Source organism: Doryrhamphus excisus, chromosome 3, assembly GCF_030265055.1.
Source record: "Doryrhamphus excisus isolate RoL2022-K1 chromosome 3, RoL_Dexc_1.0, whole genome shotgun sequence".
Taxonomy (NCBI): domain Eukaryota; kingdom Metazoa; phylum Chordata; class Actinopteri; order Syngnathiformes; family Syngnathidae; genus Doryrhamphus; species Doryrhamphus excisus.
The window spans coordinates 28374368-28398314 of record NC_080468.1 but is presented as its reverse complement, the minus strand read 5'-3'; the positions used below and the strand labels follow the sequence as shown (position 1 = coordinate 28398314).

At 38.2% G+C, this 23947-nt stretch overlaps 3 protein-coding genes across 4 annotated transcripts in view; 2 read left to right on the top strand and 1 right to left on the bottom strand.

Annotated features, from left to right (window-relative positions):
* serpine1 (serpin peptidase inhibitor, clade E (nexin, plasminogen activator inhibitor type 1), member 1) lies at positions 1–7470 on the top strand. The gene is made up of 8 exons (XM_058066984.1): positions 1–79; positions 1605–1849; positions 3131–3355; positions 4453–4647; positions 4727–4925; positions 5012–5112; positions 6724–6810; positions 7235–7470. Coding segments are annotated over exons 1-8 (1179 nt in total). The 5' UTR covers positions 1–77; the 3' UTR covers positions 7360–7470.
* Positions 7471–7852: 382 nt separating this feature from the next.
* tspan5a (tetraspanin 5a) lies at positions 7853–20859 on the top strand. The gene is made up of 10 exons (XM_058066985.1): positions 7853–8243; positions 11158–11208; positions 11857–12003; positions 12081–12251; positions 14218–14343; positions 14419–14466; positions 15767–15883; positions 17611–17672; positions 19066–19105; positions 19208–20859. The coding sequence occupies exons 1-9, from the start codon at positions 8163–8165 to the stop codon at positions 19076–19078; spliced, it is 816 nt and encodes a 271-aa protein (XP_057922968.1). The 5' UTR covers positions 7853–8162; the 3' UTR covers positions 19079–19105; positions 19208–20859.
* The window catches only part of rap1gds1 (RAP1, GTP-GDP dissociation stimulator 1), a 19769-nt gene continuing 15233 nt past the window's right edge, over positions 19412–23947 (bottom strand). For both annotated transcript variants that reach the window (XM_058066982.1, XM_058066983.1), the window contains one exon: positions 19412–23305. In XM_058066982.1, the coding sequence (XP_057922965.1) occupies positions 23178–23305 (128 nt within the window). In that variant the 3' untranslated portion in view covers positions 19412–23177. The remainder of the gene's footprint in view (positions 23306–23947) is intronic.

Below are 23947 nucleotides of genomic sequence, written 5' to 3'. Positions count from 1 at the left end.
CAAGGCTATAAAAGCAAAGGAAGTCAAGATAAAGTTCATTTGACATCCAAGCAGCAGAAGAGCAGCTTCAAGACAAAATGTAAGACCTTACATTGTTAAGACTTTTTCATATAGTCATTATGTTTAATTAGTAGAAGTTTGGGGGGGGGGGTTATGCTAACAAATTGCTCATATTTTGACTTGTCTTACTAAAATGACATTATCTTTCCTGGGTTTATTCTGCTAAAACGTGTTTTTAGAAGGTCAAGCTTTGACTTGACTTTGATTGCCCATTTCCATTTCTTCCAAATATTTCGACTTTCTTCTCGAAAATGTTCTTCTAATCTTGACTTTGACTTTATTGCCATAATGTGACAACATTACCCCGGCCACTTTAAATTGACAGTAGATTCTCCCAATATTTGCTGAGTATTTAATCTCTAGAATCACTTCATTTTTCGTCATATTACCATTTTATTCTTGTGAAACTGCCACTATTTGTAAAACTGTCACTATTTGTCTGTTAGATATGACTTATATTGACATATTTTGAATTCACTGTCATAAAATGACAGCTATTTTTGTTTCCATTGCTGCTGGGTTTTTGTGAAAATGTTCTTCTTGTAATATTTAGTCATTATTCCCAGAATATCCTGACTTTATTCCTATAATATTGCTGATTTTTTGCCAACTTGATTTTCCAAAAATGACGTGATTGTGTTTATTGTTACTTACTTGTTACTTACTTTTCAAAAATATAATTCCTCCTCTATGCTAATAAAAGGATCATTTTTGTCCTCATAATATTACAAGTTCATTCAAAGTGAGACTTTTATCAAAATTAATATGACCTTTTATGTAATATTTGGGCTTCTGTCTCATGAAATGACGACAATATTTTCCTATTTCTATTTTTTTCATGTAATATTTGGACTTTATTTGGACAAAACTGTGTTTTGTTGCTTTCTCATAATATATAATATTTCTAATAATATTTTTCTTCTATATTTCAACATTATGCTAAAATTATATTATATTTGCTGATAACATTCTTTTCTTTATTCTTGCTAAATGTTTGCTATTGTTGTTGGTTTGTTTACAAATTATTCAATAGAAATATCGACTCTCTCTCTCTATATATATATATTTTTTTTTACATTTTTACATTACATTTTAAAAAATTTGATCTTATTATTTTTGTATTTTTTGTCACGTACTGAAGTACGAGGTTGTATGGTCATATCACCTCGTACTTTGGTACATGACAAAAAATATAAAATAAAATAAAACAAAGTAAAACGTAAATTAAAATTAAAATTAAAATTAAAATTAAAATTAAAATTAAAATTAAAATTAAAATTAAAATTAAAATTAAAATTAAAATTAAAATTAAAATTAAAATTAAAATTAAAATTAAAATTAAAATTAAAATTAAAATTAATTCTTCTACTCCTTGTGAACTGATTATGGGATGCACTCAATTGGAATCTGATGCATGTTCAAATGAAATAAAACCATTACCATTACCAAATAAATCATAGCATTCATATTATATTTTTGGATTATTTAATATGAAAAAAAATATATTTTTTTATGTATATGTTATTTCCACTTTGTCCTCGCAGGACGTTTGGCGTGTTCGTTCTCCTGGTCTTCCTGCTGAGTGCTAGCAGAAACGGTCTAGCATCGCTGCAGGACAAGCACACCGACTTGGGCCTGAGGGTCTTCTCCCACCTGGCAAGGCTCTCCGGGGAGGACAACGTGGTCTTGTCTCCCTACGGCGTGTCCTCCGTGCTGGCCATGGCTCAGCTGGGCGCTGCGGGGAGCACCCGCAAGGCCATGGTGGCCGCCATGGGCTTCAACTTGCAAGGTCAGACATTTTTATTGGCTCAAACTTGCTTAGTTTGAAAGTATCCGGTAGTAGGTTTGCAAAAATGACTTATTTTCTGTGTCTTCCTCCAAGCAATACTTCACTACTTCAATACTTTTTCCCAACTATGAAAAATGTTATACATACTATACATACATCAATACATCACCATTTGAACATCATGTCCTCACTGTATCACGGTTTTCCAAAGATTGCTGTGGAATGGTTCCCAATGTTTCTATTATAGGGAAATAAACGCATGAAGGTATTAAATGGGGCATTTCAAAGTATAAACATGGCAGATGAAGGGAAATACAGAATAAAAAGCATCCAAAAGACGTGATAGGACATGTCTGGACCGGTCTGTAGGTGTCGCTAACGAGACAATATCCACCAGGAAGTACGCTGTCAGTGCTAACATATGAGTCTTATCTGATTTATGTCCAAGATGGCTACTATATTGGGTAATACAAGTGTAAAGGTGAATATAGGGGTGTTGTTTTATATCTAGAGGGCTCTAATCATGTTAAAACCCACATTTAGTGTCATAAATAGGTTTCCTATGCTTGTGAAAATATTCCATGTATTAATATTTATGCCTACTCGTCAAGTCCGGAATTAATCAGCTGCGATAAACGAGGGACGACTGTATGTACCGATTACATATTTAACTATAGTAGTATATTTTATTTTGTTTTTTAATATTATGCCATTGCTCTACTGTATTTTATCCCGTAGAACAGGGGTCTCAAACTCAATTTACTTGGGGGGCCACTGGAGCTAGGGTCTGGGCGAGACTGGGCCACATCAGGTTTTCTAAAAAAAAACAAAACGCATTTATTAAAAACAGAAAAATGAATAAACTTTGCTTCGGTTTTGATTTTCTTGAGACACATGCTAACTCGCAAACTAGAGAGCTGGCGACCTAAACGGTAGCCTTCAAGTTATTTCCTTTAAACTTAAATAGCCAAAAACTTACCACTTCCACACGGATAGGGAGGATAACTATTAACAGTTATTTAACCTTTAACATGAACATTAATCAAACGTAATAATTTTTTCTGGGTACATGATACCATACAGCATCCATATCAAACTTGCACGGGCCGCACTAACATTAAACTTTCATATCAAGGCGGGGGCCTCAAACTAGTGTCCTGCGGGCCACATTTGGCCCGCGGGCCGCATGTTTGAGACCGCTGCCATAGAATGTCTGTTTTGTCTGTTTAGCATACTACCTATCTAAGCAGGGAATTATTCCTTGTGTTTGTTGGTCGTCAGAGCGTGGTACGTCCAGGCAGCAGCGCATGTTGCAGCATGACCTCCATAGCCAGGAAGGCTTGGCCGTGGCGAGTGGGGTGATGGTGGAGAGGAAGATGAGCCTGGAGAAAAGCTACCGGCACGCCCTCCTCAAAGCCTTCAGCAGCCAGCCTCACCAGGTGGACTTCACAAGACCCGACCAGGCCGTCAGCATTCTCAATGCCTGGGTATCCGACCACACCGCAGGTACTCAGCAACATGCATCACCGTAAAATGATCCGAAGCTGACGCACTGACGCTTAAATACTTCCAAAACAATGTGGAAATATGACACTAGGACGGGAAGATCATATGAAAAAGAGCCATGGTCCAACAATAAGGTGGAACTTTTGAAGTTGTAATTACTTCTGCTAGCGTTTGTTTGTTGGGCGTGCTAATGTTAGCATGTTAGCATTGCAAACACATTTGTAGCTATTCTCATGGGTTGACATATATACGTATATAAACACATAACATTATCATGCTAGGTATTAGCATGCTAACTGTAGCATGTTATATTTGCTAGCATGTTAACATTACCATAGTAGCATTTTTAGCTATTTTCATAGGTAGACACATAGAGAAACATTGAGCACTACCATGATACGTATATGTTAGCATGCTAACATTCGAATGCTACCATTGCTAGCATGTCAACATTAGCATAGTATCCTTTTTAGCCATTTTCATAGACACTTATATAAACATTTAGCATTTTTAGCCATTTTCATACAAAGACTTTGCACTGTCATTCTAGGTGTTAGCACGCTAATGTTAGCACTGCTAGCATGTTCACATTAGCATAGCATAGACACTAAACGCTTACCACTATTAGTAATGCTAGCATGTTAACATTAGCATAGTAGCATTTTAGCTATTTTCATAGGTAGACACAGAGAAACATTGAGCACTACCATGATACGTATATGTTAGCATGCTAACATTTGCATGCTACCATTGCTAGCATGTCAACATTAGCATAGTATCATTTTTAGCTATTTTCATAGACACTTATATAAAGACTTTGCACTTTTGCATCATTCGAGGTGTGAGCACGCCAATGTTAGCACTGCTAGCAGGTTAACATTAGCATAGTAGCATTTTTTTCATAGCTAGACACTAAACACTTAACACTGTTAGTAATGCTAGCATGTTATGATTAGTATACTAGCATTTTTAACTGTTTTAACTTTTTCCCATAAGGCATCATGTGTACAACGCATTCATTGGGGTGCTGCAATGACGTCAGCCTCCCTTTTTGTCAAGTTCTTTGTTCACATGTTGGTTTTCATGTTTTCCCACAGGGGCCATTCCCAATTTCTTGGTGCCAGGATCGTTGTCAGACCAGACACGCCTTGTTCTCCTGAACGCCCTCCACTTTCAGGGACTCTGGAAAGTTCCGTTTGACCCCAGGCTGACCCATGAAAGAATGTTCCACTGCGCTAACGGCAGCGCCGTTCCCGTTAGCATGATGACACTAACCAACCGCTTCAACTACGGTTAGCGTCTAGTTAGCTAAGTCTGCTATGCTACGATCACCTGCTAACTAGCTAAAGAAATCTTCGTCTGTGTCGACAGGCGAATTTGTGACGTCTGACGGCGTGGATTACGACGTCCTGGAGGTGCCGTACGAGGGCGACTCGCTTAGCATGCTGCTTGTGTCCCCCTTCGAGCCCGACGTGCCACTGAGCGCACTCAGTAGCGAGCTGACCAGCCAGAGGATCCAGCAGTGGCGACTGAAACTACGTAACGTCCGCAGACAGTTGTCCATGCCCAGGTGAAGCGTACGCTAGCTCTATCATCCTCATTGCTAGCGTCATACTGACTTATTGGCGTTAACATTGTTACATTTTCTTTTTTTAGGTTTACCCTCAACTCCGACGTGAATTTAAAGGATGCCCTTGTCGACATGGGCATGGGAAACATCTTCAATCTGGCTACGGCGGACTTTAAGCGCATCACTGGTTAGTACGACATTACAAACAAGGCACGCTACGTCACCATCGTACCATGGAAAAACACAATATGTTCGTAAATTAATCACAGCATTTCACAGCTACTATCTATTACGTGGCCACCAGATCTCATCAAAGTCAATCCAAGGAGGCTTTTGGTTTGATTTTTTACCCATATTCCGTTCAAGAAAAACTGTGGAATGACAAAAAGCAAATTAAAATACAACAAAGTTGTATTGTCATGATGATAAAGTTGTAATACGATGAGAAAAAAGACGTAATCACCTATTAGGGTCACACCGAAAAATATAGCAAGCTGAGATTTGGAGAATAGAGTACATTTATGTGAAAAAAGTCCTACATTTACAAGAATACATTTGTACATTTGCGAGAAAAACTTATATTTATGACTTTATTCTTGTAAATGTACAGCGTTTTCAGTCATATTACAAGAATAAAGTCATACATTCACAAGAATACGGTCATAAATGTACAACAAAAAAGTTGTAACATTATAAGAAAGTCATAAATTTATGAGAATACATTTTTTATGAGATAAAAAGTCATAAATTAATGGGAATACAGTCGTAAATTTACAAGAAAATAAGTTGTACGTCCACGAGAATAACATTGTAAATTCATGAAAAAAAATCTTACATTTACAAGAATAAATGTGTAATAATTTGTGAGAAAAAAAGTTGTGAATATACAACTTTATTTTTATAAATGTACAACTTTTTCAGTAATATTACAAGAAGAAAGTCATTCATTTACGAGAATAGAACTACATCTTTACGAGTCCTAAAAAGTCTTAAATTAAAAAATAAAGTTGTGAATTTACACAAAAATAATTTGTACATTTACAAGAAAAAAAGTCTTAAACAATACAACAATACAGTTGTACATTTATGGGAAAAAGTTGTAATATCACAAGAATCTACTGGTAATTTTACAAGAAAAAAGTCCTAAATTGACGAGTGGTACATTTATGATAAGACGAGAAAAAACGTGTACATTTATGACATTAACATTTTAAATTTACAGGAAAAAATGTCATAAATTTACGAGAATAAAGTATTAAATTTATGAGAAAAAAGTCTTAAATTTTGAAGAATAAATTTGAACATTTGTGAGAAAAACATTGTAATTTTATGACTTCCTTCTTGTAAATGTACAACTTTTTCAATAATATTATGAGAATAAAGTCATAAATGTACGAGAATACAGTTGTAAATTTACACCAGAAAAGTTGCAATATTACGAGAAAAAAGTGGTAAATTTATGAGAATAAAGTTGTAATTTTACCAGGAAAAAAGTGGTAAATTTATGAGAATAAAGTTGTAATTTTACCAGGAAAAAAGTGGTAAATTTATGAGAATCCCGTGGTAAGAAAATATCAGATGCGGTTAATACTCCGTAACAGGCAGTGCCTGGGACAGCTATGAAGAGGGGGACTTATGTGACCTTTGGCCTTGGGCATGTGGAGGGTGCGGGCTATGGAACGGTATGCTTCATCGAGATGTAGCTTCATCGTGCTTCTGGGTGGAGGAAATGTCAGCTTTACAGATGCCACATGGTTCAAAGCTAAGCTAACTATGCCTTGGTTCTTTTTCTCTTCAGGCGACGAGAGGCTTTGCGTGTCCAAGGTTTTTCAGACGGTAAAGTTGGAGGTCAACGAGCAAGGAACAAAAGGAGCGTCAGCCACAGGTAGACCATGCTTGCATAACGGACCGCATACAGTACATGCATACCTTTAAGTACACTGGAACCTTGGTTAGCGTCATTAATTCCTTCTAAAAGGTGCTCCTTAAACCAAATAATGTAAAATCAATTCATTTTTGAGACACAGATGAGCGACATAGCTTACTTCCTGTTCTGTCTGGCATTTTTTAGCAAGCTATGCTAACAATTTGTGATAAAAATACAGTTAGACTCAGTGTATTAATGACATGACAAGACGCATGCCATTCCGTTATACCCGAAAACATAAGTCACCCGTGGCATAATGTTGCCATAGTTTTTTGTACATTAACCAAAAACTATGCTAACCAAGGGACGCTAACCGAGGTTCCACTGTACTTCATTTATTTCAACTTTGACATTTAAATACTGACTTTTTTTGTACTTTTAGCTGCTGTGATGTTCTCTCGAATGGCAGTGGAGGAGATCACGTTGGATCGGCCTTTCCTCTTCTTTATTCAGCACAAACCAACCGGAGTCATCCTGTTCATGGGACACTTTAACCAGCCTCTTTGAATCTGATTTTTGAGTTGTTTTTTACTGACAAGACACTGATGCACTTCACACAACAAGGGATATATATTACTGTTTTTTTTCTATTTTTTTTTACTAATTGTGTTTTTTGTAATGCTGTATTTGTATTTATATTTTATTTATTAAAAATGTAAATATTTTAACAGTGTTTTTTTTTTTACTAGTTTAGATCTACACATTTACGGTACAAAACGGTAAAACAGAAACGTTTTTATGACATATACATGTCTTTGTCTTGGAAAATAACAATTCTGGTCTCTTGGATCATCTATTGGCGCAATTAATGTCTGAACAGTGAGCCGAAGACATCTTCACAATGCAATGTTTCTGGATTCTGCTTTCCGTCATGGCGGCCATCCGAGCGTCTTTGATAAGCGCCCGGAATGGCAGCGGCGGGAAGTCACGTGGTACCGCCCGGAAAGGAGATTCTCCTTGTGCTCCGATTGTCCCAGGGCACTTTCCGTCATTGACTTCGACTAGCCAATCAGAGCTCAGCACCTGCCTCGTTGGTCCCGCCTTATACCCGTGTCGCTGTCGCATTTCTTTTCTTTAGCGTCGACAAACAAAAACCGTTATAACCGGTGAAGTGTATTTTATCATATCAGCATAACATTAAATTAGCAAGGAAACTGTGCTATTTGATAAAAAATATTCGATGCACGATGGATGAACCTGCTCCACAAAGCCCGTGAATCAGGCCGTCTTTTATTTGATTCTTCTAACCAGTAGCAGTAGTTTTACCCTATCGTTATTTTACGGTTCACTCCAGTCGATGATGCTTAAGCATGTCGGGGAATCAGTACAAAGGCCACGAAGTCAGCTGCTGCATCAAATACTTCATTTTTGGATTCAACATCCTCTTTTGGGTAAGACTGGATGGGAGCCTCCTAACAAGGTCGACATTTTGTTTGCGTTTGCTTTTAAATATCATTTCAACCATTTGTAATGCCTCATAATCCTTCTGCTGTGGATGCTAGCAGCTGCTAATCGGCTTCTTGGTGCTCGGTGCCTTCAATGTCAGCCTTCCACTCAACATAAACACACATCTAGGGGTCATTATTTCACATTAGCAAAGCTTTGTGTTGACGGTCACTGTGCTAGGACATCGCAACGTGTAGCTAGCTTTAAATGCAAAGTATAGGCTTTTAGTCAACAGTATTGGTCATAACAGTGAGATGTTATTGAATGTAATCCTCCTAATGGCATGCATCTTTCTTCTACATTTCCTTGTTGTCATGGTGATATGATGTTTAACATGTATGCAGAGGGTTGATATATTTTGGCATCTCCCGAACCTCCATGTAGCGGCGATGTAGATTGATATGTTTCCCTGCTCCATCACGTCTGGTGCGTTCAAGGCCATGTCAACGATGGGTTCGGTCAGATTCTCAGGAGACTGGACGTTTATACATTTAGCTTCTTTTCCGCCTGAGCAGTGCAGTTTGGACTTCCAGTTGTGGTGGTGTTTGTCCCGTACGGTGGGACTTCACCAACATCAAGATAACAACTAGGGCTGCAGCTATCCCATAGTTTAGTCATCCAGTGTTCTACTCAACAGTTTGTCCATGAATGAGTCGTGGGGGAAACATAATTTTTGCTTGGTTAAAGAGCAATAATACTTCCACTTAATAATTAACAAACATTTGTTTTGTTTTTTTGTACTCCGGGTACTCAAAGTATTCAAATAATGGTTGCAGCCCTAGTCATGTTAGATTTGGAACATTTTATAAACCAAGTAGTACCTTTTATTCTCCCTGTAAACCTCCTGAGAAGTGTATGATGGTGTATAATGGTGTATGGTGGTGTATGGTGGTGTATGGTGATGTATGTGGTCTATGATGATGTATGTGGTCTATGATGATGTATGATGACATATGGTGCATGATGGTGTATGATGATGTATGATGACATATGATGTATGATGGTGCATGATGATGTATGGTGTATGGTGTTGCATGATGATGTATGTGGTCTATGATGATGTATGATGACATGATGTATGATGACATGATGTATGATGGTGCATGATGATGTATGGTGTATGATGATGTATGGTGTATGATGATGTATAATGATGTATGATGGTGCATGATGATGTATGGTGTATGATGATGTATGATGATGTATGATGGTGCATGATGATGTATGGTGTATGATGATGTATGATGTATGGTGGTGCATGATGATGTATGGTGTATGATGATGTATGGTGTATGATGATGTATAATGATGTATGGTGGTGCATGATGATGTATGGTGTATGATGATGTATAATGATGTATGGTGGTGCATGATGATGTATGCGGTCTTCGATGATGTATAGCTTTGTATGATGGTGTATGATGATGTATGGTGGTCTATGATGATGTATGGCTTTGTATGATGATGTATAATGGTGTATGATGATGTATAATGGTGTATGATGATATATAATGGTGTATGATAATGTATGATGTGTGGTGGTGTATAATGATGTATGGCGGTCTATGACGATGTATGGCTTTGTATGATGATGTATGATGGTGTATAATGTATGATAGTGTATAATGATGTATGATTATGTATGGTAGTGTATAATGATGTATAATGATCTATGGTGGTGTATGATGGTTGGTGTATGATGGTGTATGGTGGTGTAATGGTAATGGTTTAATTTCATTTGAACATGAGTGCGTCACATAATCAGTTCACAAAAGGAGTAGGAAGAAGCAAAGCTTATTAAATCCTACCCCTCCATCTGGTACTTTTACAATCAGTAACTGTTACATTTTTCACCTCCTGCCTTTCTGATATAATTTAAATATTTATTTTTGTAATTATTTTGTATTTATTTATTTATTGTCACGTAGCGAAGTACAAGGTGATATGAGCATCCAATGACATAATGGGTACCATAGTGCGTGTCAATATAGTGATATATATAGCACATCATGACTGGTTCAAGACTCTTCATCCTTGTATTCCATCAGGCCAGACAAATACCCTAAACCAGTGCTTCTCAGTTATTTTCTGTCATGCCTGCCCCCCTCCCCTCTGTTTGAAATGCTCAAGTATTTATTTATCTGTCCAGACTCAACTTGAAACCAGGAAAGTGCAACAGAATGGAGATATCGAGTCTTAACTGGACATTTGGGAATGTTGCTAATAACGAAGGTGTCCAATTGCGGATCTTCTTGTCATAATGGTGATGTTTAAGCCGTTTTTCCATTTTCAAGTTAGAGTAATCTTAGAATTGTTCCAGATCCTTGATATTTTTGACGATGAGCACACTGGCTTCCATTGCGCCATGTTGCTCTGTAGAGGCGACATCCATTTGGTCTGCTTCCTTGCGGTTCCTGACTGCCCTGGCATAAGACCTGGGTTTGATCTTCAACCCTGTCACTATTATGTCGTTCATCCTTGTGTTCTGATCCATGTCATCAGCTCCTGAATTATTTTGTCTTTCTCCTTGTTATCTTTTTTTGATGATGGTGTGACTCTCCTGTAATTTTTTATATGTCTCTTTCAAATCTGTCATCGCATTAGGATTTGAACGTGCTCTTCCATCTTCTGACCCGTTTTATCCAACCTCAGAGCCACCTTTTGCACTTCATCCCTGTTTTTCCGTACCTTTTTGTCAATGTGATCCATCCTCCGGGTTTTGTAATCCACCTTAAATAGCAGCTTCGATAGTAGCTCTTGTATGCTACTCTCCGTTAGCGGCTGATGATGATGATGATGTATGATGGTGTATGATAATGTATTGTAGTGTATGATGATGTATGATGGTGTATTTTTCAGCTGCTGGGGATGGCCTTGGTTGGCATTGGATTGTGGGCATGGAGTGAGAAGGTGAGTTGTATCACTTTTATTTACATCTATCTATATTTGGCTTGTCTTATGAATTAAATACTTGATGGTTCTCCTAAATATATGTAGAGTAAATCCCTTGTTTACTAGTGCAAATGTATTCCAGACCCAAGATTTTCCACAAAGTAGGATTCTTCTTGATAAATGCAACATGTTTATGATTATGGCATTGTTTACAATCTTCTAAATAAAACTTGTAACCTTAATAGAGCCTGCCAGACATGAAATAACACCCCTATAGTCATGTTTACTCTGCTGTTAGCCAATATAGTAGACATGATAGGCGTAAATAGGCTATTTAAGACGTAAGACTTGTACTGTTGTGTGTTTCCTTAAGTATGTTGCGGTGTTGGACAGGAAGTGACTAATTGAGTTTTAGCTTGCCGTGAGTTACAGATGCAACAGTAGCCTATGTTATGATTATGATGATATTTATATAGAACACTACAATGTGTGTTGGTTATGCCTTCTATTTGTATTTTTGCCATTTTCATGTTTGAAAATGTTACCTTTAGGTACAAGAAGTAGACCTGGCATGAAATGATGGGAATCATTAAAGAAATTATTTCTGAATAATAAGGAAACCTGAGTGTCGTCATTGTTGGATTTGGATGTTTCTGTGTCTTCCAGGGGGTTCTATCCAACATTTCATCCATTACTGACCTGGGGGGTCTGGACCCGGTGTGGCTCTTCATGGTGGTGGGGGGGGTCATGTTCATCCTGGGTTTTGCAGGATGCATCGGAGCGCTGCGGGAAAACACCTTCCTGCTCAAATTTGTATGTGTCCCTCAACTTTCAATGAGCAACACCCAACACACGTCGTGTTGACATTCCGCTCACTTTCTTTCCCGCAGTTTTCCGTCTTTCTGGGGATCATCTTCTTCCTGGAGTTGACCACGGGGGTCCTGGCCTTCGTCTTCAAGGACTGGATCAAGGACCAGCTCAACTTGTTCATCAACAACAACATCCGGGCGTACCGTGACGACATCGACCTGCAGAATCTCATTGATTTCACGCAAGAATACGTAAGCCATCGTCATGCATGTTTGATCCTAAAAACATTGACCTGCAGCCTGGATTCTTCCTCTTAATTGTCCTAATATGACATGATAAAATACTCATAATAAATATCCTCATCAATTACGAAATAAAATGAGATAATTTTTCTCATAAATTGCTACATTATTCGCATTATAGGTTTTTTCTTGTACGTTATTCACCTAATATGCGTTTTTCTTCACGTAAATTTGTGTCTTTATTCTCAAATTTCTGACTTTATTCTGGAAATATGTTTTTTTTTTTTTTTCGGATATGTATGGCTATACTGGAAATATTTTTTTCTCATAAATTTCTGATTTTATTCTGGAACTGTCATGTTTTTTGTTGTAAATTGATGGCTGTTGATTGGCTGAAATATAAAAAAAATCTTTCTCATAAACTTATAACTTTATTCTAAAAATATCAGTTTATTCTATTTTTATTCTATTTTTTCATAAACCATGAAAAAAAATATTCTCAAAATATTACAAGCTTTTTTCGTGTAAAAATGGACAACTATTTTAGATTTTAGACATTTTGTCCTCATAAATTTACAATTTTATTCTGGAAATATGTTTTTTTTTGTCCGAAATGTATGACTATTCTGGAAATAATACGTTTTTTCTCATAAATTTACGAGTTTATTCTGGAACTGTCATGTTTTTTGTTGTAAATTGATGGCTATTCAGGAAATATAAACAATTATTTCTCATAAACTTTATTCTAAAATTATTGTTCTCATAAATTTGCAAGTTTTCATGTAAATGGACAACTATTCTAGAAATATGACATTTTGTCCTCATAATTTACAATTGTATTCATATTATTTTAATACATTTACAAGTAAGAGTTTTTTTTTAAGTAAGGACTATTATGAGTTTTTTCTGGTGAATGTATGGTAACGGTTTTATTTCATTTGAACATGCATCAGATTACAATTGAGTGCATCCCATAATCAGTTCACAGTTCCACATGTCCAAAAGGAGTAGGAAGAAGCAAAGCTTATTAAATCCTACCCCTCCATCTGGTACTTTTACAATCAGTAACTGTTACATTTGATCACTTCCTGCTTTCCTAATATAATTGAAGTATTTATTTATTTGTTTGTTTGTTTGTTTGTTTAGTATGGCGTTATTCTGGAAATATTAGGAGTTTTGTTTCTCACTTACAATTTCATTCTTAAAATATTAAATTTTTTCCCCCATAAATGTATTTATTATAATTATTTTACATAAATGTTGATTTTTTGGAAATCTCATAATATTCCAAGTTTTTTCTGGTACTTTTGTCTCGCACATTATGAGTTTTTTTTTGTCATAAGTTTGCGTCTTTTTTCTCGTAAATAGTTTTTTTCGTCATAAATTTACGACTTCCTTCTCAAAACCTGAGATGACATTTTCCCTCAAGGTGGTGTTAGTACTCGGTGGTAAGAAGGTCACATCCATGTTGGATGAAAAGGATGGCATACGTAAGGCACACCTACCAGCTGTGGACAGACGTGCAGACAGAACCCCGTGACACGCCAAAAGTGTAGAAGAAGAAAGAAGGCGTGTCGTCTTCCACTGTACACACGGAAATGTTTACACACAAGAATCTCAAGTGTGTAGTAGTGTATGCGTCTGCTCCACGTGTAGTCCAAAGAGGGCGGCTAGGTTTTATTGCAGTCATGCTAATAGCAGCTCCGTAGGCTGCCATTGTTGTTTCATGTGCGTTCTTCTGGTCCTGTGACAGGGCGGAGACGTCATGGTTTTATACACGGCGATACGAGATTTCTCCCATCTGGAAATCGTTTTTAACAAATAAGTGTGTCAGGGCACACAGTTGACGTGTGGACGGAAACCGGAAATCTTAAAATAATTTATAATGTGTGGACAACCCCTCAGTTTTTCTTCCATTTTCAAATAGCTGCCATTCATCATGAATATTAATATATTCATGTTTTTTCTTCTTCAGTGGGAGTGCTGTGGTGCCTTTGGCGCCGACGACTGGAACCTCAACATCTACTTCAACTGCACCGATGGAAACCCCAGTCGGGAAAAGTGCGGCGTTCCGTTTTCCTGCTGCACCAAGGACCCGGCGGTGCGTACAAAATCTACTGCATGCGACAAAAACACGATGGCCTTTTAGTGATACTGACTAACTGTTTTTGTGTAGGAGGACGTAATTAACACTCAGTGTGGATATGACATACGAGCAAAATCGGTATGTACCCTGTAATTGTGTACAAAAGTATTAGCTTGTTAGCCTAGCAGCACTGTATCAAAACAACATTTACTAGTTGAGATACTGCAACTCTGACCATGGCAAATTATTCTGATATTATAGCTAAATGGCAAGAGGTATATCAAGCATTGTCAATATTATTGTAGCACAATACTGCGTTCCACTTTGCATTCATTTTTCTGCAGATTTTTAGGCATGCCACGTACGTACAGCAAGCCGCATGCCATGCACAGTCGTGACTATTGCCGTATATCATATCAATCCCTGTGATTTTTAACCCATTTTAAGTCAAAATTGGTCAATTTTTCATTTGTAACAGTAACCAGCATATCATACATTGTCAAGATTTTTGTAGCATCATACTGTGTTCTACTTTGTGTTAATTTGTCCACAGATCTTGAGTCAAGCTTTTTTCCGAGTGGCCAACAGCATGCCACGCACTGTCGTGACTATTCTCATATAATATTATAAATAGCTTGTCATCGCCATTTTTTACATTTGAATTGTGTGATTTTTAACACTTTTTCAGTCATTCATTCATTCATTTTCTACCGCTTTGTGCTGGTGCTGGAGCCTATCCCAGCTGTCTTCGGGCGAGAGGCAGGGTACACCCTGGAGCCAATCACAGGGCACATATAGACAAACAACCATTCACACTCACATTCATACCTGTGGCCAATTAACCTAGCATGTTTTTGGAATGTGGGAGGAAACCGGAGTACCCGGAGAAAACCCACGCATGCACGGGGAGAACATGCAAACTCCACACAGAGATGGCCGAGGGTGGAATTGAACCCTGGTCTCCTAGCTGTGAGGTCTGCGCGCTAACCACTAGACCGCCGTGCCGCCCACTTTTTCAGTCAAAATCTGTCAAATTTGACTTTTTCATTTTTATCAGCAAACAGCATATCATGCATTGTCAAGATTGTTCTAGCGTATTACTGCATTCCTGTTCCACTTTAATTTGTGCGCGGATTTTGAGTGAAACATGGTGACAATTATGTACCCGATAATCTGATTGTGTTTACTGAGCGGCATGCCACGCACAGTCATGACTATTTTTGTACAAAACTATAAATAGCTCGTCGTCACCATCTTTTGCATTTTATTTCTCTGTGATTATTAACACATTTTGGGAAAAAAAAATAATTCAGATATTTTTGTATTATTGTATTGTATAGTGGCTTTCATCGTCTGTATGCCCACATTTTTTTTTTTTTTTTACATCCTGTGTTTGTGTGTTATGCTGCCAAATAATGTACATGTATCCAATGGACAGGACTCAGAGCAGAAGGACCACATCAACGTGAAAGGCTGCGTGCCGCAGTTTGAGAAGTGGCTCCAGGACAACCTCACCTTGGTGGCCGGGATATTCATTGGCGTTGCTTTGCTCCAGGTGTGTATTGCTAGCTAGCAACACCGCTACAGACACTTAGTGACTAAAATTTGAGACATTGAGGGTAAAATAAAAAAAAAAGTAAAAGTAGGCGTCCCGCATGGAATTTACAAGGGACGCAATTTGTCCCTTTTTACCAGTATAAAGTATAAAAACTAGTCACTAGCCACGTTTACATGAGGAGTTTTTCCTCTTTCTGAATGGAATCTTTTTGAATGAGCTTTCCAAAAACAATGGTATACATGGAAAGGAATATTCCAATCTCCTGTCTACACGCGCCGTTATAATCAAACAGAATAGTCAATGGGGCAAACATCAACATCACATAATACCGGCTTCCCTGAGTTTTTCTTCCACTTGTTGGAATAACTCCGTATTGCCAGGTTTTCGTCCGTCCAGCCTTGAAATTTAGTTTGGATCAAAAACAAACTTTCCGCAGCAGTCCAGTGCCGATTGCTCGCCTCCATTTTTAAAACTGAAGAACGTCTGGAGCTGCGTGCTACGTCATATCTGAGCATGCGCTGAAAGAACTTAACAGGAAAAGATCAAATTCAATCTTGCTAATATTTTATAATTCAACTCGGGACATGTTTTATATAGATATATATTTTCTGTTTTAATAAAACTGGACTTGTGATTGGCATATAGAAGTGTTTAGATTCTGTTCCACAGATGGCGCTAATGCACACGAAAGCTGCTTGCCAACCGCCAATAAACAACAGAAGAAGAAAAACACCACAAAGAAGAACGCACCCTGACAACTTTCCGTTTGAGCGAGTACAAGATACCTCAATCGGATTGGGGAAAGGAATATTCCACCCCCGTGAATACGGTTATATGTTCATTCGGATTGTCACTTTTCTTTCGGAATATTGGTATTACGGTCTCAGGTAATGCCTTTTACGACAGAGTATTACAATAATGTCAAATCTACGACACTACTGTCATAACTTTGTTCCAGGCATTGCCTGAGACCGCTATGAACAGGGGGGCCTAATGTGACCTTTGACCTTGGGGGGCGTAAGGAAGGACGAGACATGCTAATCTGTTTGTGCTCAACTGTTTTGCTGCCACCTTCAAAATAAGAGCTATGCTCTATTTTCCCTCTCAGACCTATGACATCATCACTCCTCATACCAACACTTTATTCTCATACATTTGCATATTTATTTTTGGAATATTACTTTTTTTTAATTTGGACTTTATTCTCCTAAATTATTTTTTTTCTTGTAATTTTACTTGTTCTCTTAAATTTATGACTTTATTCTGGAAATCTCATTTTATTATTTTTTCAATGTGGCCCTTATGCTGCATAGTACAGTGGAACCTTGGTTAGTGTCAGTTCAGACTCTAACCGAAACAAGTGTTAACCAACTCGATTTTCGATAAATAAATACCAGTAAAATGATGAATGCCACGGTAAAATGAACATTTAACACCATCAACCCAAAATGGCGCCAAAGAATGTTGCAAGTGGGGATATCACAGGAAAACTGGAAGGTTGATGGCCGCCATGTGACATGTTTGTGTTGAGTGAAGGTAAAAGTCATCTTAATGGATCAATTTCATTCGTCATGTGTTTTGCATTTACAAATGTCTTATGCATTTAAAACTATAGTTACAAAATGACCAAAAAAACATGCTAAACGGGGCAGATGCTAACCGAGCTTTTATTGTTGTTTTAGTTAACGGGCCATTTATTTACAGACTTGTGTTTAATTTGGCAGATCTTTGGGATTTGTTTGGCACAAAACCTGGTGAGCGACATCGAAGCCGTACGGGCAAGCTGGTAAGAAGATCATCATCTTGATTTATCACGATAGCGTAACGATTTTTAACATATTTTAAACATTTTTAACATATTTAAAGCTATCTTACAATTGAGCATGTCGATTTTCTGCTGATGAGTTGAATAGCTAGCTTGCTAGCTTTGACTATGCTTTGTCATGAGTGAACATCTCTAAAGCTGGACATTTTTAATCCAAATTTGGCATTTGGGAGCTATTCCTGGTTGTATTAAACCGCTTTCGGTTGTGTGCTACGTTTACATAGAATCAGAAGTTTACGTAGAATCAGTTTTTGTGAAATTCTTTGCATTTGAACGAGTTTTGATGATAATGTCGTTACTCCATCAGGGTGCCCCCTACACTTTGTGTGCGGCGACTCCCACCGCACTCGAGCAAGAAAGGGTACTATGTGTGAGACCCCGTACGTGGGTAGCTAGCTGCTGGTTTGGTTGCGTGCGGTGTTTGTAGTGTTGTAGAAATATTTAGCTCTTGGACATGAGTAGGAGTGGTGGTAGCGCTAGCATCAGTTCTACTGTTCAGAGGTGAGGTGAAATATCACAATATCTGTGACGATAAAGTATTAATACGCCATAGATAGAGAAGTTGTGCAAAAATTTATACAAAACTTAAAAATAAAATGAGGCAAGATAGACATAAGAAAATAGAACAGATAAATGCAGCACAGATTTTGGTGTTAAAAAACTGCATTGCTTGGGGGAGGAATGATCTGCTTAGTCTTTCAGTGGAGCGGGACAGTGATAGTAATCAGCTGATAGTCATTTGTTAAATATTTCAGTGGAGCGGGACAGAGATAGTAATCTGCTGATAGTCATCTGCTAAATATTTCAGTGGAGTGGGACAGTGATAGTAATTTGCTGATAGTCATCTGCCAAGTCTTGCAGTGGAGCGGGACAGAGATAGTAATCTGCTGATAGTCATCTGCTAAATATTTCAGTGGAGTGGGACAGTGATAGTAATTTGCTGATAGTCATCTGCCAAGTCTTGCAGTGGAGCGGGACAGTGATTAGATATGTACCTTTATTCGTCCCTCAGTGGGAAAATTTACAGTAAAATGGTAATCTGCTTAGTCTTTTAGTGGGGCAGGACAGTGATAGTAATCTGCTGATAGTCACCTGCCAAGTGGAGCGGGACAGTGATAGAAATCTGCTGATAGTCACCTGCTAAATATTTCAGTGCAGCGGGACAGTGATAGTAATCTGCCATTGTGAAACTGCTCTTCGGTCAGGATCTTATTGTCTAATATGGGTGTTTACAGCTTGGACGTTGTGTTCTGTTAGCACTAGCATTTGTGTTTGCGTAGTTTGACGGTCAAATAGTGGACTTCAATGTTGGGATTTGCAATGTTTACTAATATTTCTGTCTTTTCTTTTCTAGTTTCTTTACCTAATGATGAAACAGGACTTTAATTTAACAGGTAAGCCATCTGTTAATTTCTTAGCTGTGATAGCACAACTTTGTACATTTTTGTTGATTTCAATAACCAAAGAAAGGTAATTCAAGTTTGTTTTTGGTTTAGTGTATTTTTGTGAAGTTGGCTGCTGGTCTTGAGGCCTCCATGAGGACGTCAAAAGTGGGCCGAAGGACTCCACTGTTCACCCACACCACTACGTGTATGTTTCTTGAAATATTCACGGTGATCGGAATGGATCACGATGCACTACACGCCGATTGTAACATGTTTTGATAGCTAGTTTTTCCATGTAATGATTGACATTTATTAAAAAAAAAAAGTAGCATAGTTGTGTTTTTCTGCATTGCACTGTTGATGAAATATTGTGTTTTTTTTTCCCCCCACTCGTTAGACAGTCCAGCAGTTTAGCGACAAAACCTTAACACCATGCTCGTTTGTTGTGCTGACCGACTACGGTCTTCAGTGTTTACGTGAAATCGGTAATTGACAAATTCACAAATCATGATTAAGACCATATTTACAAAAGTCGGTCCCATTTCAGAGGCTGTAGGACAGGGGGCGGGGGGCATTTACAGTTAATTGGCCCTTGCCACATTTTAAACAACAGTAAAAATGTGGGCGGAGTAGTCATTTTGCAAGAATAAAAATATGTTGGGGATGTCACAATCAGAAAAAAATGAGACATTTATAAAAGTTGAAATATTATGAGATCTGTTAAAAAATATATAGCAATGAAGCATGAAAGTGAAATAGGCTGTTCATCAAAGGTTGGAGAGCACAGCCTTTAAGGCAAAATGTTGGTAAAAATGTGCCCTGAATGTGAGTGTCATTCTTGTGCCTCGGATGGCTTCAAACGTTACTGGCATGACAAGGAGATGCCACCTGAGATGTTTTCCATCATCCTTCAATGGAACGATGGAGCTTCAGTTCGTGCGGGGGCGTCAAACGGCAGACGGCTATGTGGCGATGTTGCAGGGGGCTTTTTAAATACTCGACAAAAGGACTTCTTCCAGAGGAATAAGCTGCCTACAGCTACTCATCTCTCCTTTTTCCACCTTTTATTTCTATTTTAGGACGGCTTTGGTCTTAAACATTTGATGAGCTGATGAACAGTTTTTCACTTTAAAGCTTCTTTGCAGTAAGTCAGGAGTCGCCGCATCTCGAGGTTCGCTATATTTTGGTCTGTCTGCAGGGCATCAGTGAAGCTTACAAGCGTGGTCAGGGGTTTAAAAGCCAAAAATGCGTACGCGTTGGCGGGTTTGTAAATGTTATTTCCTCCACACATGCCCACATTGCACCTTTTTATTCCCGTCACAAAAGAAATCAATGAAATAGTATTTGGACGAAATGCTTATTAATATTGTTTTTATTCTTTACGTTACAAAACTATTAAAAATATGTAAATAACCACAGGTGTCCTGATTATTTTTTGATGGGAACATTTCATTAAAACGCCCTTACCATTACGCTAACTACGACTAGCCAAGGATTTCTTAGTATTTCTCATTGAAACGTCAATTCCTCCTCCGGCCCCCTACATACACTTGAATAGAACTTGGCACGCGTGTATTTTTTTTTTGTTCATAATGTTAAATAATGTAAAGATTGCATCGTATCTTATGTTTTACACCGTTTTTTGGTTGTTAACCTTTGGCTAGATCAGTATGTTCCGCAAAAAATGCTATTTATGTCACTTATTGTTGCATTGATAAAAACATTTGAGTGGTTTGGAAATAAAATGTGTTTTTCAAACATTATTTCTTTTTATGTTTGTTTGGGGTTTTTTGGTGATGGGGCTCATGATCTTGTGAAATGGTTGGAGCCGTTTGTTATGACGACCTTTTTTTCTTGTACATTACTTTACATATTACCGTATTTTCCGCACTATAAGGCGCACCTAAAATCAGATTTTTTAAAAAAAAAAAAGCTGACTATGCGCCTTATAATCCGGTGCGCCTTATATATGGATCAATATTGAGCCGCGACAGGTCTCGCAACTTACGGTAAGCAGCCACCGACTCCATTTTTCCCGTAGAAGAAGAAGTGCGCTGTGCATACTGGGAAATATTAAACAACGATTCACTTTCATTTGTGCGTTTGTATAAAGACCCTGAAATGGCTCCTATTAAGAGACACGCTTACAACGCAGAGTTTAAACTCAAGGCGATCAGTCACGCAGTAGAACACGGAAATAGAGCAGCAGCAATAGAGTTTAACATTAATGAATCGATGGTGCGGAAGTGGAGGAAGCATGAGGATGAGCTGCGCCAAGTAAAGAAGACTAAACAAAGTTTCCGTGGCAATAAAGCGAGATGGCCACAGTTAGAGGACACACTTGAACGAAAATGCTTTACCTCAGAGAAAATAATAAAACAGCTGTTTATTCATTTTGGGAGTGAATGGAGTTGTGGAAAGCTTGTTTGTTATCTATTAATAAAGTTTGACTGACCTATCTGACTGTTTTGTTGACATTCCCTTTAGCGCGGCACCATCTAATGGTTGCATAACGTAACTACAGCCTCTACTGTAGCGCCTTATAATGCGGTGCGCCGTATAGTGCGGAAAATACGGTACTTGATTTTCAGACATTTCTTAACACTACGTGGTCACAGGCAAAAGATGGACTTGTGCGCCTTGAGTAAAGCTAATATTACTATTTTTTCTCATAAAATTACAACTTTTTTCTTGTCAATTTTACGACTTTATTTTCGCAAATGTACAACTTTTTTTCTCATACATTTATAACCATGTAAATTTACAACTTTCTTCATTTCAAATTTTTTTCTCATAAAATGTTTTGCTAATGCTTTAATTAAATTTACGATTTTTGTCTTGTAAATATACGACTGTAATCATGCAAAATTGCCAAAATTTTCGGCTTTATTCATAGAAATGTATGACTTCAATTCAATTCATGATTTATTCACTGAAATGTGACTTTTTTTCCTCGTGTAAGACTTTTCCCTCAAATTTACAACTTTGTATTTTTATTCTACTTTATTCAATTTGATTTAAAAAAAATTCTCTTGTTAATTTACAACTTTATTCATGTAAATGTACCCTAAATTTATGACTTTATTCACGTGAATTTGACTTTTTATCCACATGGACCCTAACACTGAAAAATGACGCAACAAAGGCTAGCTATGATATTTTTAATGATCTGCTATGCGAGTTACAATCCTGCAAATGTACAACTTTTCTCTTATTTGGAACATTTACAACCAACGAGTAATAGTATTTCATGGTAGTATTACTATGGATGCATCTCATGTCACTGATAAATAACCATTGATAAAAACAAACTACTGTATTTGACCGTTGCTGACTTACCTGTTGGACATCGTACACGGACGATATCTTGCCCTTTTTTTGGCCATTCAAATTCCACAAAAATATAATTAGGTCTTATCTTAAGCTGAAACACGACATCTTGTCCCCGACGTTTCTTGTATTTCCTCAAATAGCGGCCTGTCATGGCCGACATGCACAACATGGAATTGTACTGCCAAAAAAAATCTATTTTTGCTTTCGTATTTCTCCAAAGAAAGTCACACCAGGACAAACGTAACATGAATTAGGTGACATTGAAAAGAATCCCTAGCAGACGCCTGTCCTCTGTGTTGCGGCTGCCACGTGAGGTCACACGCCAAGCAGACACGACCAATCAAGCTCCCGATAAATCAGTGGTTTGGCCTCGACAAAGCAAAAAGGACCATGCACAGTGCCATATTTAATGTGGAGACACAACGAGTCAGGTCATCCATGGCGCCTCAATCACCAAGATGGCGTCACGGCTATGGCGGTCTATGTTGCATTGCATGCACGAGTACAGAGACCCTTCAACACTAATAAATAAACCTTGTGATTATGGCTTTCAGTGTGGTGGTCCTATAGCTCCTAATGAAGTTATCATCGTCATCTACATGAAATATCAAAGTGTCTGTCTGGTTGGCAGTTAATGCAACATGGTACCTTGGCACACGACCACGACGACGACGACGGGGTGGAGGGGAGGGAGTTACAAGGTGATTTGGGTGCAGGCATCGCTATGGGGTGGAGCCCGGCTAGCATTTTAGCTCTGGGCGGTTAGCCGCTGCTCGGTGAGCGAGGCCTGGTGCGACACAGTCTTGTTTTCATGGGAGCGGAGCTTGGAGACCACATCGATAAACGCCCGGCTCTGGACTTCTTTGTGGAGAGGCTCTGGGAAGGAAGAAGAACAAAACCAGGGTTTGTGATTGATCCAAGAGGAGACTGAGGGCAGTCAAGTAGAGACCATGCTAATGCTAGCATGACAGCTGTGTGAGCCACGTTTTAGCATGTGTTTGGTTTTGATATTTATCCAAGAGGAGACTGAGGGCGACTCTGGTTTCCTCCCACATTCCAAAAACATGCTAGGTTAATTGGTGACTCCAAATTGTCCACAGGTATGAATGTGAGTGTGAATGGTTGTTTGTCTATATGTGCCCTGTGATTGGCTGGCCACCAGTCCAGGGTGTACCCCACCTCTCGCCCAAAGACAGCTGGGATAGGCTCCAGCAACCCCCGCAACACTCGTGTGGATAAGCGGTAGAAAATGAATGAATGAGACTGAGGGCAACAAAAAAGATGGAGTAGAGACCTAAAGTAGCATCCAGCAAGAAAACTGGGTAAGCTAACAGTAGCATACTGTAAGCGACAGGGGGCGGGGTGAGGAAGGTGGAAGTGCTAATCTGTTTTGCTGCCACCTTCTAAATAAAAGCTTGCCTGAAGCAAGACAAAAGTTGCCTTCCTTCATTCTCAAAAAATGTATGACTTTATTCTCGAAAATATACAACTTATTCAATTTCCGACTTTATTCTTGTA